General features: G+C 40.9%; 1 protein-coding gene across 13 annotated transcripts in view; it reads right to left on the reverse strand.

Moving 5' to 3' along the window:
* Positions 1-13,983, reverse strand: part of CACNA1C (calcium voltage-gated channel subunit alpha1 C) — a 433,754-nt gene that overhangs the window by 95,381 nt on the left and 324,390 nt on the right. For all 13 annotated transcript variants that reach the window (XM_027658568.1, XM_027658551.1, XM_027658560.1 and 10 more), the window contains 5 exons: positions 8,513-8,720; positions 7,564-7,684; positions 5,637-5,751; positions 4,404-4,524; positions 4,206-4,275 (listed from right to left, as the gene is read on the reverse strand). In XM_027658568.1, coding sequence (XP_027514369.1) covers positions 4,206-4,275; positions 4,404-4,524; positions 5,637-5,751; positions 7,564-7,684; positions 8,513-8,720 — 635 coding nt within the window. The remainder of the gene's footprint in view (positions 1-4,205; positions 4,276-4,403; positions 4,525-5,636; positions 5,752-7,563; positions 7,685-8,512; positions 8,721-13,983) is intronic.

Below are 13,983 nucleotides of genomic sequence, written 5' to 3' on the forward strand. Positions count from 1 at the left end.
TGAGCTGGTACATAGAGTTTGTACTTATTCAGTTAGTCTATTTTTTAACAGCTCAATTAATGTTTAATATACTTTAGAATACTCTTTATACAGGTTTTATTAGTTAAAGAAACATTCTTTTACAAGTACTTTTTTACATAGTACTTGTAAAACAGGTGTTAATGTCAATGCTCATATTTATCCAGTATTCCATACTTTGCACTTGTACCTTTTACCTACAGGTTTCAGAGCAGACTGACAATGAGTGATGTAAAAATTCCTTTTTCTTCTATAACAGGCCAGAAAACCACTGCCCATGTGGGATATTTGAGATTTTTACTTAAAAAGACTAGTATTCTGAGTCCCTGTTCTGCACCTTCACTATTGGATCATTCTACTTCTTTTACTCAGAGGAATGCTTAAATACCCTTTTAAATGGGTATGGAACAATGCCTCAGGAAAATGGACCCTTAGCAAAAGGATCAGCCCCATGAAGACCATAAAGAACATTACTCCTCTCCTCTTTTTCTCCTTTCTGCCATACAGCAGGAAATACATTAAAGATTCTGGCAACCACACACCTTCAGACTGAAAAACACATTCAGTTCCTCAGCCACAGATAAAGAATAACGTTCTAAATATCTTTCACCTAAAGTAGAGTCTGGGGCAAAGAAGAAAGGAAACAGCGAGGCCCCCGTTCGCAAAGAACAACATGAGAACAACCTCACATCAGTTCCTAACGTATCTACCTGCATATAGAACGTGCCTAGTTGCTCACATTTGTAGAAGCAGAAGTTCTCTGGCTGTGAAGACAAACACAAACAGGCTACAGTGCAGCATCAGTGAAAAATTTGATGATGGGGGTATTTTTTTTTTACTGTACGAAAACCAGAACTCTCGTATAAGGACACTGCTTTGCTTCAAGCTCCCATGAATCATCCCCAAGCTTTTACCTTCATTTGACGTCCTGAATTCTTTGTCTATTTCTGTACTAGACTGCAAGACTAGCTCCCTGTCTTCTTATAATAAACATATCATCATAATAATTCTTCTAGTGTACACAAATCTCTGGAAGAACTACTCTGTCCTTCCAAAAAAAAGGGGCTAGGTGATCTGAGGAGCTGCAAGCACACAGGGTACTCTGAGGCCTATGAGCAACACTGTGTAGTACATAGAGTCAGAAAAGGTTATTGAGAAAACTGGTTGAGAAGCAGAAACAAATTAGAGTCCAAACAAGGTAGGTTGAAAGAATAAAGAAAAAAAAAAAAAGAGGTGACCATTTCAAATTGTTTCTGAACACTGGATTAGGGTGAAGAATGTTTTCAGAGGATGGAATGGTACACAGCCATGGAAAGGTCACAGGCACTAACAGCTTAAATCAGAAACAGAAAATAGGTAGAACCAACTGACTGCATCTAAGAAACAATAGGATGTGTCACTTAAAGCACAGTTGAAAATGGATCCATGTGCAGGTGGGCAGGAAAAGGTGTGTTCCCAGATGGGCTGTATATGGCTGCGCAGCATCTCCTGTACCACAGCTGGACTGCTTGGCAATCAGTAGAAGGATTCTGGGCTGGTCATATGGCCACAAGGGAACTGGGTAGGGATACATGTGGGGATTGGGAAATTCTTGCTTGCGTTTCTAACAGGAAACAGGAGAAAACCTGATCATCCATTCAAATTTTAGGTTGTTTTCAAAAGTATATTAAGTCAGGGATTGGCACCCCACGGCAGGAGTTAAAAGTGTTTTCACTTAATTTTCCACACTTTAATTCTATGCATGGCTGAATGACAAAAAATGAATGTAGATGTAGCTTTTGTCACATATTTCATATGCTGGACTATTTCTAAGCTATCCACAGAAGGTAAAACTAAACTCCAATTCTATTAGCAGTAGACTTAAAATCGATACAGATGACTGTTGCTTCACTTGCAAAAAAAATGTAATGGCCTGCAAATCCAGGCCAGCTGAGAAACTGAAACAGAACTGTATCAAGCTCTTTTAATTTGTCCTTCTAACTAAAGACTCCTGCAAACCCCTTAGCAACTGGGGATATGTGTCCAGTAAGTGTCTGTGCCTACAGAGGCAATGGGAAGATTAAAGCCAGAGGCATCTCCCCCAGGCAATGTTAAAACACTATTGCATAGAGTTAGAACCACTATTCCTGATAAATTGGCTATAAATATGGAAGAATACAAGTATAGCAAACGTGGGGACTTTTTGTACTGAAAGTCAAATACAATGAAGAGTTTTCCATTTTGCTTGTCTGAAACCCTTGTCCATCTACTTAAAATGAACTATTGTGTCCTTTTTTACCCTGCCACATCAACCTATTATCAGACATTTATTTACTAGGAATCATGGAATAGAAGAGAATGTGTTTCATAACCTATTATAGCCTGTTACATAATCATAGAAACACGTAAAAGCAGAGCAGGAAAGGACCACAAAAGGCCCTCTGGTTCATGCTTATGCCAGGTCAGGATCAATTAACTATTATATCTAAGCCTTTTCTGGAAGACATTTTTCTGACTTGTTCCTAACAGCATTCAGTGATGCTGGAATTCCACAGCCATCTCTGTGATCTTTCCTAGCCTCACCATTAGAAAATACTCTTTGGTGTGAATCTTAAATGTATTATTTGATAATGGAGGTAATTTGCCTCCTACCTGTAGCAGGTTTTTATGCATTTGAAGGTGTTTCTCCTGCCTTTCCTAACTCAGATTATCACAGTTCATTCAATCTTAGTTCTTGCCTCCTACTAGCATTGTTTTCACCATTCTCTTCTATACTTTTTCCAATTGGAGCACCCAAAACGAGATATGATATTCCAGCAGAGAACACAATAAAACAATTGCTTTGCTCTGATTAGCTTTCACTGACCACTTAAAAGAAGCCCATAACTGCATAAAAAGGTTTTGTTTTCTCTGTTTATAAATCTCACTACTTGCTTGCCTTTTGAAAGACAGCAAACTGTTGCTGGCAAGCTGCTGAGTTTGTGATCATAAGATTGAGATTCTTTTCTCAAGGACTGTTACCTAACTAGCTGTCACCTAAGATCCTTTATTTGTGAATTGTTTATTCCTGTCTACGTATAGAGCCTGGCACTTTCAATTTTATTTAGACCATTTATCCAGGACCTCAACAGCTCTTTGAATTCTAATGCTGCCCTCCAGCATGCTTCGTGTCCTTCCTAGCTTCATGTCATCTACAAATGTAATAAGCATATTGCCTCTTCCATCATTCAGGTCATTAGCAATGAACTGAACTGAACTCCAGACAGGCTTTTGGGTTGTAGAGGCTCACTTGGGCTATCAATACCTCCATATAAAGGGTTGGATCAATTTCTCTCACAATCATCCAGAACATAATTTTCTAGTCAGCTTATGAGAATTCTACAAGAATTGCTCAGAAGCCTTAGCAAAGTGTAAAAGAATACATCTACTTCTTTTCTCCTGCGTACAAGTATTTTCAGCCCCCTCTAGAAGAAAATCAGGGTGATTTGATGCGAGTTGCTCTTGGCAAATCTGTGTTGGCTGCTAGTCATCACCTTATCTTGCAGTCATATACTTTGTTTAATCATTTTTTCAAACACTTCTCCAAGAATGGAAGTTGAACTGACTAGCTCCAACCCCACCTCCCATTCAGGATCTCTTGAAGAAAAACTGCTTGAAGTTCTGAGATTTCTTCAACCAATCTGTCAGGTATCTGAGGATGATGTTAATTAGGTCCAATTGACTTGAAAATCAGCCTAACTAATGCTATAGTTTGATTCCTCCCATTCTGTGCTGAGATCTTATGCCATTAGAGTTATTTTAACGTCACACTGTCCTTTTTGATTAGAAAACAGCACAAAAAGGCATTCAACACCTTCCCTTTTATGACTATCTCTTGTGAGTCTCTCTGACCATTGAATACTGAAAAACACACTGAAAACAAAGTCACATGTACATTTTCAAATGCAAAGATTTTTATAGGATTTGATTTGGTTCTCTGCAAAGCTCTGCATTTCCCAATAAAGAGCTTTACAGAGAACCAAATGAAAGATGACTAATCAGTACAGGGACTGCAAAGGACCTGTGCAAACACAGACAAGCACATCACTCTGTCCCATCACGAAAGCATTATATGTTCAGCATGCCTTCTACCACAATTTGGCTTTATGTGCATTAGCAACTGGAGTTTCTCTTTGTCAGATCAGGGATAAGAGGAAGAAGATGTATACCTGGTGCTTCCGTTGTGGGATATGGGCTCTTTTCTTCATTTTCATTGGGCTGGTAATCATCCACATTGATCTGACAGAAATGGAAAGAGAAGCATCAAAGCCTTTATCAGACAAGGCAGACAGTTTTCATTCCCTCAGAAACCCAAGCTGCTCATGCCATCACTGCACAGAGAGTGTCTGGCTGGCACCAGACCTTACCTTGGTAGCAGGTGGGGATTCTCCATCAGCAGTGATCGATTTCAGCTCAATTTTCTCCTCCTTTGTCTCTTCCTCCACAGCTGTTTTTTCCATCTCCTGTTTCTTTTCAGGACTTGCAGTTCTAACAATTTCACAAGATAAAAAGCAAAGAGTTACAAAGGTGAACAGCTTGTTTCCCTTTTAGGGACTTCATGTAATACAGCACACACCATGAGAACAATCAGCTGGCATCTCCGTTCTGAGCCCAGTGGCTCCACCCTGTTCTCATCCACAGGCAAAGGCAGAGGCTCTGCTCTAATTCTGTATACTGTCCTTTATTTTGTAGCTTTCTCAATGGCATGTGAGTGTGTTTGTGTGTGAGTGTGTGTGTGTGAGGGAAGTATGTGCCTGTGTGTTTGTGTACGTGCATATTCTAGGTCTGTCAGCAGAGATCTCTTTGTTCACCCAATGACAAAGGCATGGACCATTTTCATCTCTTATCTTCCCCTCGGTTGCCTACAAAGGTTTTGCTCCTCTCTGCACCCCCAGAGGGAGGGAAATCTGCTGAGTAGCATGCAGGATGAAACAGAAAGATCTGCACAAGAGATCCCCTCCAAGCAGCCTGGAAGACAGTGAATGGAAATAACCAGTAAGGAGAGGCTTCCCTGCTGTTGGCAGCTGGGAATGACAGAGAAGCTCCACATCCAGCTCATGCCTCTTAAGTGTCTGTGGAAACACTAAAAGAACTGGCATGAGAAGAACAGCATGTGGCATCAAAAGAAAAGGAAGCTGCTGAATCTTGTCATGGGAATGACAGTCTGAAAATACGCTTTGTGGCCCAAAGCAATTGGAAGATAATAGGGAGATTCAAATGGGATTGTAACATTGACACCATTTCACACTCCTCTGCTGATGCTCTGAAAGCTCATCAGTCACCCAGACTTCCTTTCCCCTGCTCACATCACTGCAGCTGTGGGGACTCCCAGCTCAAGGCACTTTCTTGTCTTATAGTGTGAATTCCTTTACATAAAAATTTATATATACATAATCCCATACATAATTACATTAATCACATATGTATAACCTATATACACAAGAGAAGATAAATATACATATTACATATACTCACATGTATATGTATCATATATATGCACATATATATGCATCATATACCTATGCATATGTATCCTGTGTAATTACATTCACAGGAATATATGCACATGAGTGCATATAGCTGTATGCAAATGGATTTACCTTGCTAGCTTTTTCCTTTCTTTTTCCTCTTCCTCCTCTTTCTGTGCAGATGTTAAACTCTCAGCATCAGCAAGGTTGTCCACAGCAATGGCCAAAAATACGTTCAGCAGGATATCTGTTTGTGTGTACTTAAAGAAAACTGGCTTTGAAAACTGCAAGAAAAGATTATACCAAGGGTTTTTTAATTGAAAATTTTTAGCAACCTGTCATCATGTGTCTTGGATTTTCCAAACTTCCATTTCACACAACTGCTCAGGATGGGCATATCCAGCATGCACAAACCTACACCTTCCATCCACATAGTTAACACACTGCGGGTTTCCAAAATTTCACAACAGAACGACTGATATAAAACATCTAAGTCCAGGCTTATATTTTAGTTTCCAACATCCCAAAAGAGTATCACTTTGTGCAACAAATCCCACAGAAGATAAGGGGAGCACTAAATGCTTTGCATCTTTGACAGTTTAGGTCACATGAATGGATTTTATGGACAGCAACCATAGCACTCTGATGAGCATTTCTGAAGTTAATTTAATCTGGACAGTGAAGAGTTGAGTTGACAACTCTGCCATCTCCTAGCAGAGAGTCCATGCATGGCCAGTCATGCCTGTGTAGCTCAAGGGCAAGGAATCACAACTGTTTTCTTGTGTTACAAGTCAGTGTTCAGGTCTCGTGTTACAAACCTGAATATCAGCTTGTTTTATAAATTTCTTGAGCTTAGGTCTTATTACACCATGATAACTTTTAAGCAAACCCCGGTTCAAGGCTCAGCTTGGAAACACAGACACCCCCCTCCCTGGGCTCCAAGGTCTAATGGCTCCAAAGTCAGCCAGCATGTAGACTTGGCTCACATTTTCACAAGGAGATCCAAATTGTAGCTTTTTTTTAAGCTGTCAGGAAGATTGCCTACCTTGACCTTCAGATAAGTGGAATTGCACCATCTCACTTTGAAGTGAGGGCATGCAGGTCAACTGAAATGTCAAATAACAGGGCTTGAGAGATCTGAATTATGAACAAAGGCCAGAAGAGTTGGGCTGAGTCCACAAGGTGGCTTTATAGAAGCACCAGTATAAAATAAAATGTCACCTCTGACACAGGAGGGCCATTTATTAGGGAAGCAGAAACTAAACATGGACAAATTTGGAGCAAACTGAGATATGGAACAGAACCACAGCTCTATGTTATATGCAAATTGGTGTGAAGAGACACTCAGAGCCTAATCATGCAATGTGCTTTGTACCTCCTGGGATATGCACAGTGTCCTCACCTCACCTTGAAGCCAGAGAGAACTCAAGTTACTTAAGACCAGCATAGGTTGGAAGATAACAGAGCACAGGATTTTCTGTTTGAAGAACACACAGATTGCAGCAACTGAAATGGAACATGGGTCCTGTGAGTTTACACATGAATTAATGTATGATCTCACATAAATCAATTATGTCAAACATATGTTACTCCTATTACAGCATTTGTATATAGCATGTTGTAGATTATACATATTTTTATTCCACATAAGGCTTGGATGAAAGCACATGGAATATATTACTAAAAAAGCAATTGAAGCAAAAAATATGCAGTAAGTACAGTAGGAACACACATAGATTAGTTTCTGGAGAAGTCGAGAAAGAAAACCTACAACAGAATTAAGGGGAATGAAAAATAAAAACACTAAACATGTGAAAATATAAAATAAAAGCTAGCACGTGGAACTGGCACGTAGCTGGCTCTTACAACTGTCTATATGCCTTAGCAGTAGCTAAAATTAAACAAACTTGTTTAACTTTAGGCAGTGTAAAGCCAAAATTCAGACCTAGGGAAAAGGTAAAAATGTGAGATATGAAACTCATTATTTTCTGACATGACAAAGTAAATGGTGTCTTTAAATTCAGCCCCTCTTGCAGAAAAGAGTAGCATCAAAGGATACAGTTTCCACAGATGAAGAGGATGATGAAGTAAATACAGACCAACATTCCTGGAAAAGAGGGGCCGCCATAAGCCATGATCCCATCATACATCACCGAATTCCAGTCCTCCCCAGTCAGGATCTAAATGACACATTCCCACCAATAAGGGATACAGTGTTAGACCACACAGAGAATTTGAAAACCCCATTAACACAAAGATATCTATTGTCCTAAAGAGCACCCCCTCCCCCAGGATGGTTGGAGATTCTGGCTCTGTCCATCTAGAAAATTAAATTAAAAAACAAACAACAAACCACAGAACAAGGAGCATGCAAAGAAGTCCTGCGTTTGAAGTGTGAAAAAACCCAGACAGATGTCCCCTTGAAGATGATGGCTGAAGGCAAACGGCTCTCCCACACAACTCTGTTCAAGTCTTCCCACTTTTTCCAGGCATTTCCCTCCCACGTGTCTGTTGTTTCAGACAGGCTGACAACCTGTAGCACTGCCCTCAGCACAGCACTCCCTGCCACTTCCCTTCGTTTTGCATGTGAATGAAATCAGGATCCTCATGTTCTTGGTGGATCACTCCCAAAACTGCAGTCAGCTTATGGCCATTTGATTAGTTCTGTGGTGCTGTGAGCGGATTTTTGTTCCCCAGTACAGGGGAGGGGGGAGGACAGCGGTAGGGTTGGGCTTTGGCTTGCTGCCCTGGGACATGACAATGGCTCTTCTCTCGTCCTACCCTGTTAAGACTTGCTGGCCTTGCAATACACAGAGGTTTTATCTTTGGTTCCCCACTTTGGGAGGGAATACCCTATGCTGGCAGCACAGTGTGGCACCTTGCTCCTGGAGCTGTTAGTGTGCTGTCCAGTCTTGGGGACTGTCAGGTTGCAGAGGAAGGGTGCAGGACTTGTCTCACCCCACACAAACACAAAGTGTTGGCCCCACTGGGACCACTCGTGCCCTTACCTGAAACACTGTGAGGAGGGACTGAGGGAAGTTGTCAAATGTACTCCTCCTGGTCTGCATCTCATCAAAGTTAAACTTGCCCCCAAAGAGCTGCATCCCCAGGAGTGAGAAGATGATAATGAAGAGGAAGAGAAGCAGCAACAGGGAGGCAATGGAGCGAACTGAGTTCAGGAGTGAAGCCACGAGGTTACTCAGGGAGTTCCAATATCTGGGAGAGAAAATAGAAGCAGTTAAAATTCCCTCAATCTGAGACAGGTGCTCATGGACTGTACAGGATATTGGTTTGGGCTGCCTTCTGCATATAAGCAGGCATTTCCAAACACTCTGTTAAGCAGTGAATCATTGATGTGCTTCCCTAAGATAATGAGACCTACTGCAGCTAATGAGTAATTTTACTACCACACGTGTACATACCCAATTCCCTCCACCCCCCACTCCATACGCACACCCAGAAGATTATTACAGCACTCTCCATCTAAGGCTTTGCACATCTTATATCAATATACAGTGATTAGTTCTTGCTGCTTCAGTGAGTTACATTCTAACCAATCTCATTACAACACTCACAGATGTTATGGCAGCCAGAATACCTCACTCCAGAGAATGGCCTGCAATAACCAACAAGAACAGATGGGGAAACAACTCTTTGGATGCAAATATGAACTTGCCCAAAATCTGGCGTGTGTGAGTATATGCTTGGGCTCACTCACAGAGAGAAGTTGCTGAGCTTTCTGGGATTGAGAGGAATGACAAAGATATTAATGGTCCTTTTAGGTGGACTCTAAAAAAGACTCCAAATCTACATCTATTTGGAAGGACGCACCATCACTGCTTTTCTTTGAGTATCAAACCTACTATCCTTCATCAGATAGGCTGCAGAGCATTTTGAAGGGCTTTATTCAAGAGATAGGATGGCTTAAGGACTGTTCTCTCAGTGTGTTCAGGCTTGTGCCCAGTTCAGAGTCATGTATGATGCAGAGAAAGGATCTTTCTTGCCCTTCTGGTTCCACTTTAGGGTTCAAAGAGATGCCAGCAGCATGACTGCTGCAGCATCTAAGTTTGCTTGCATTCTTTGCCAGCCTGCACAGTAGTCACGAGTTGCAAAGAGGCTTCAGAAAAAATTTCTAAATTTTTTGCCCGTGAAGCAGTTTCCACTTCGGACTTGCATCTGCTCAACCACTCCTATTCTATTGTTTAGCTGGTCATGGCCTCTTCTCTTTATGCTTTTAGTGTGGCTGAGCTTTCAGACTGGGCTGAAGATTAGCTGTCATCTTCGAATTGCCTCATTTTGAAGCACATTGCTAGCAAGCTTCAACAGCTTTCATGGGTCACCAAGCCAGTAATGTTTGCCTGTGATCTCTGGGCCTTCCTTCTACCTCGCCTACCACCACACTTTGAGATTCCACCATGGCCAATGTCCTCCAGGCTCTTCTCCCAAAGCCCATAACACTGAACATTTCTTTACTGGGAGGACTCTGCATTTCTAACCATATTTACCTCGAAGAAAGAGTTCCATGTAAGAAGGATGGCAGACATGTCTAGTGCTCTGGTTCTTTTGGGGAAGCCTGATCCTTCAACACGCAATTTTTTTCTGAAGGTAATCTAACCATTAGAGACAAGAGTTCTTAAAATCCCACTTAAATTCATATTTTTAAAGTGACAGTGTAAAAAGAATACTTTTCTTGTTCCATGGAAGACAGGACTGCCTGAGCAGACCAACCACTTTATGAAGGTTAGCAATCTGATCTGCAGGGGGACACTGCCATGTCCTCTGAAGTTCAGCAACTGGTTCATCTCCAAGGACTGAGCTTCAAAGATAACTGTGATGTTTTCCCTCCAGCCCAGTTTCAGCACTTCAGACAAAACTAGAGTGCTTTAAAGTTTAACTGCAATTAAAGAGATGAGCAACGAAAAACTACAGAGCAAAGGTAAGGGCATGGAAGCTTTTGGGCTCAGTGCCACCAAATATCTGCATGGAATGTGCAGTGTAACAGCTCACTGTGTTTGCATTTATGCTTACAGCTCACATACTTTCACATTTTAGAAAGAAGGGAAAGTGACACAGGAAAAGGGAAAAATTCATTTCTGGTGGATGTCGAATGAATTCAGCATCCTTAAAGCAGAAGCTGATGGGCTCCATAATATCTCTCCAAGCCCTCCAATGTCAGCCAGGACACACATTTTCTAGGTCTTTCTAGCAGTGCCCTTAAGGAGCATACAGTAAAGCTGTTACACATTTGATCAGTCCAAGTGACTCACTTTAAGCTTAAATGCATTCCTATCTCAGCAAACAACTGTGCAGACTTCTATCAGCTCTGCATTTCTTAAAAACGGCTCAATACTTGAGATTCAGATTATTATGTGACTATCAAACTTAAAGCAATTAACTGCGATGGCCTGGTGATAAGATTAGTGCTGTTTTTTCTGTGTACTGAGTGCTAGCTAGAAATACAGAACCATCAGAAAAGTAAATAACCCGGGGGGAGAGGGGGGTAGAGAAAAAAAGAAAAAGGCTTGACTTGACTAAGATGTGAAAATAACAATTGCCTTAACTCAGGGTCCTAGACCTGATGTTACCATCTGTCACATTAGGTGGTTGCAGATCCAACATGAATGCTCCCTCAAAGTGAGTTCTGGGATTACTCAATGAAACACGAGGTTTTCAAGTCAGCAATGGTTGAAGCCCAGACAAAGAGAAGTCTCTCAATACTTCATCCACCCTGGTTAATAACTTACTGCAAAGGAAAAATGCGGCACTGCTGAACGGAATTGGAAGTTTTGGACCAGGCAGCGTATAATGGGAAATATGACAGAAAGCACTGCTGCTGCCTTGGACTTGTAGGGAAATGAATGTGCTTCTTAACAGCCCCCACTTGCAGATCTCAGACCCTTGAGGATGTCAGTGAATGGGGCGCTGCAAAACACCAGTGAGCAGGATGTGATTATGATCCCCGTTTCAAAGTGGGGGAATGGTGCAGAGAAGTTAAATGGTTTGTTCAACATCTCACACAATAATCAATCGCAGAACTGGATTAGAATTTAACATGTTCATGTATTCTCTCCCCTCTCCTCTCCATTGCCTTCCACAATGTCTTAGTGATACTGGCAATCACAGATGCAAAGCTTAAAACAGTAGCAACAGCTGGCAGTCTCATAGTATGAAAGCTTCCCACACTGTTCATCCAATATAAAACTACTTTGAAAGCAGGTACAAAAAAAAGGCACCATGTCTCTTCTCCCTACAGTTAACAGTGACATATCTAGTGGCAGGATTAGGTATCAACTTTCTGTCTGCTGTTGCAAATGATATGATTTATTTTTTAAATATAAGGGACTATATGTAGGGGTTTATAAAGCAGCAAAGGACTATTTATAATGAGAAAATAATTTGTCTTCTCATAGCAAAGAGGGAGATGTTCTGCACAGTACTTTAAAAATTAGGGAGAATAAAACAAACAGATTATATTGTCTGCTTGTCTAATGTATTTATAATTTTGGAAGAAATGTTTGCTCTTGAAATTCTAAATGTGGTTTCTAAAATGATGCATTGTTCATCTGATGGTGTCTTTATTTGCTTCTATTCTATTAGGGAGCTATATTTGTGTTTCTCCTACAATTGTATCATCTTGATGCACCCAGAATTTGTTTGTGCTTGGTGTTTATCATGGAAAATCCATCCAAATATATAAAGAATAGGCTACCTACTGATATATTCTCACCAGAGTAATTTTCCTGCTTTGTGCCTTTTTAATACCCTTGATTATCACCATTTTCACCTCTGCTGTATGTCCCCCTGTCATTGCTGATGAATATATATTTGACACAAAACACTACCCTACCACCCTTCCTACCCCTCCCAGTTTTCTAGTATTGTATCTTTCTGTATTATCTTTGCACTCAGGTGGTCTACTGCACCAGTATTGATAATGTCATCAATAAATCATCATTGTATTTAGAGTTAAGTGAATAATGGAAAAATTTGTAATTTACCAGAGAACATCAAGGCAGAAGTTTTGCTTTAGGGCCAGAATATTCTCTCCTGCATTAAGACATGAGTGGGCCTAAAATACTGCTTTGGAGGCTTGTGTTAGGGCTTTCCACATGAGGGTGAACTTCACCCACGGAGGGAAGAAATCATGAAGAAAATTATGAATAATTACAAAACAGATAAATTTGAAACTACTGCAACCTACTTGCCAATATTTCAGGAACAGGAAAGAAGGAAAAATCTGATTAATACATTATGCATTATGAATTGTTCCTCATCTCTGTGTTTTACACATAGACCCATGCACAAATTGCAGGAGACATATTCCAGGTAACATTTGTTTCCATGAAAAATTGTATTTTAATTATGTTGCAGCAGAATGAAGGCAAATATAACTAGTCCTACTGCTGGTTGGTTCCATTATTACATCTCTTCCAGAAGCTTTAGGAATATTTGAGTACTTCAACAGCTCAAAGTATTAATGATATTCTCTTGGTGTTTGCCTTTCTATTAGAGAATTCTCTTAGCTAGCTTATATATTTTGTGTAGGAGTGGAGAAATGTCTTGAAAAAACAATGACCTCTCCAGGATGCTATGTTGAAGCTTATGCTTTTATAGCTATTGGTATGTTGCCCTGAGTGTATCTGATTACCCAATGCCTGAAACAGCTCCTGGTTTCCTCAGAAACCAGGCCTGGGACTCGGTGATGATAGCTTTCAGACCCAAAGATCCAGGAAAAACAGTCAGCAGACCAGAGATCCCCACTATTTCTGAAAGAGCAAAGATGCCTTTCTGGCTGGAAACTCTTGTTAGCTGGAACGTTTTCCCCTCTTCTATAAACACGAGTCTAAACAGACCACTTTCCCCCCCCCATTCTAATAGTTGTAGGCTTGCTTTGGCCTCTCTCTCTGAGACTGTAAACTGATTTTCTGTCTCCGCCATCTGACCCTAAAAACCATCCATCCTACCAGAGAGCTGAGGCTCAGAAGCTTTGAGGGTAAATCTTTTACGATGAACAAGTCCAAATCTGTTGGTTTTTTTCTGCCTCTCAGCTCTGTCATCTTGACTGTCTTCCAGTTTTGGCCTTGTTTTCCTCATGTGCTGCGTGTTTTTATCTCAAATTTGTCAGATGTTTCCTTTGGAGGGGTGTGTTACAGCAATTTTAGGGACATTTCCATAGCTGAGCATGCAGAAAACTCACTCTTTCACCACCTCAGTCAAGCTTTTTATAAGGTGCTGATTGGTGCCCACATGGGAGAAGGCAGACCTCGTGCTACTTGGGGTAAGCACTTGGGTAAAATTAGTTCCAGGAGTTCCCATCTGGTTAAGTTTGGAGCTGATCTCTCCTCCAACTTCCCCTCAAGCTGAAAAATCCCTGCCAAACCAACCTGGTGGTTTTGGAGGTACCTGACTCAGGAAGTAGTGCTTGTTTACTACGCATGTATTAAACGTGCCTTTATGCAGAGGGACAGGAGAAAGAATT

The sequence above is a fragment of the Corapipo altera genome, unplaced genomic scaffold (genome assembly GCF_003945725.1).
Source record: "Corapipo altera isolate COAL_440 unplaced genomic scaffold, ASM394572v1 1, whole genome shotgun sequence".
In the NCBI taxonomy this organism is placed as follows: Eukaryota; Metazoa; Chordata; class Aves; order Passeriformes; family Pipridae; genus Corapipo; species Corapipo altera.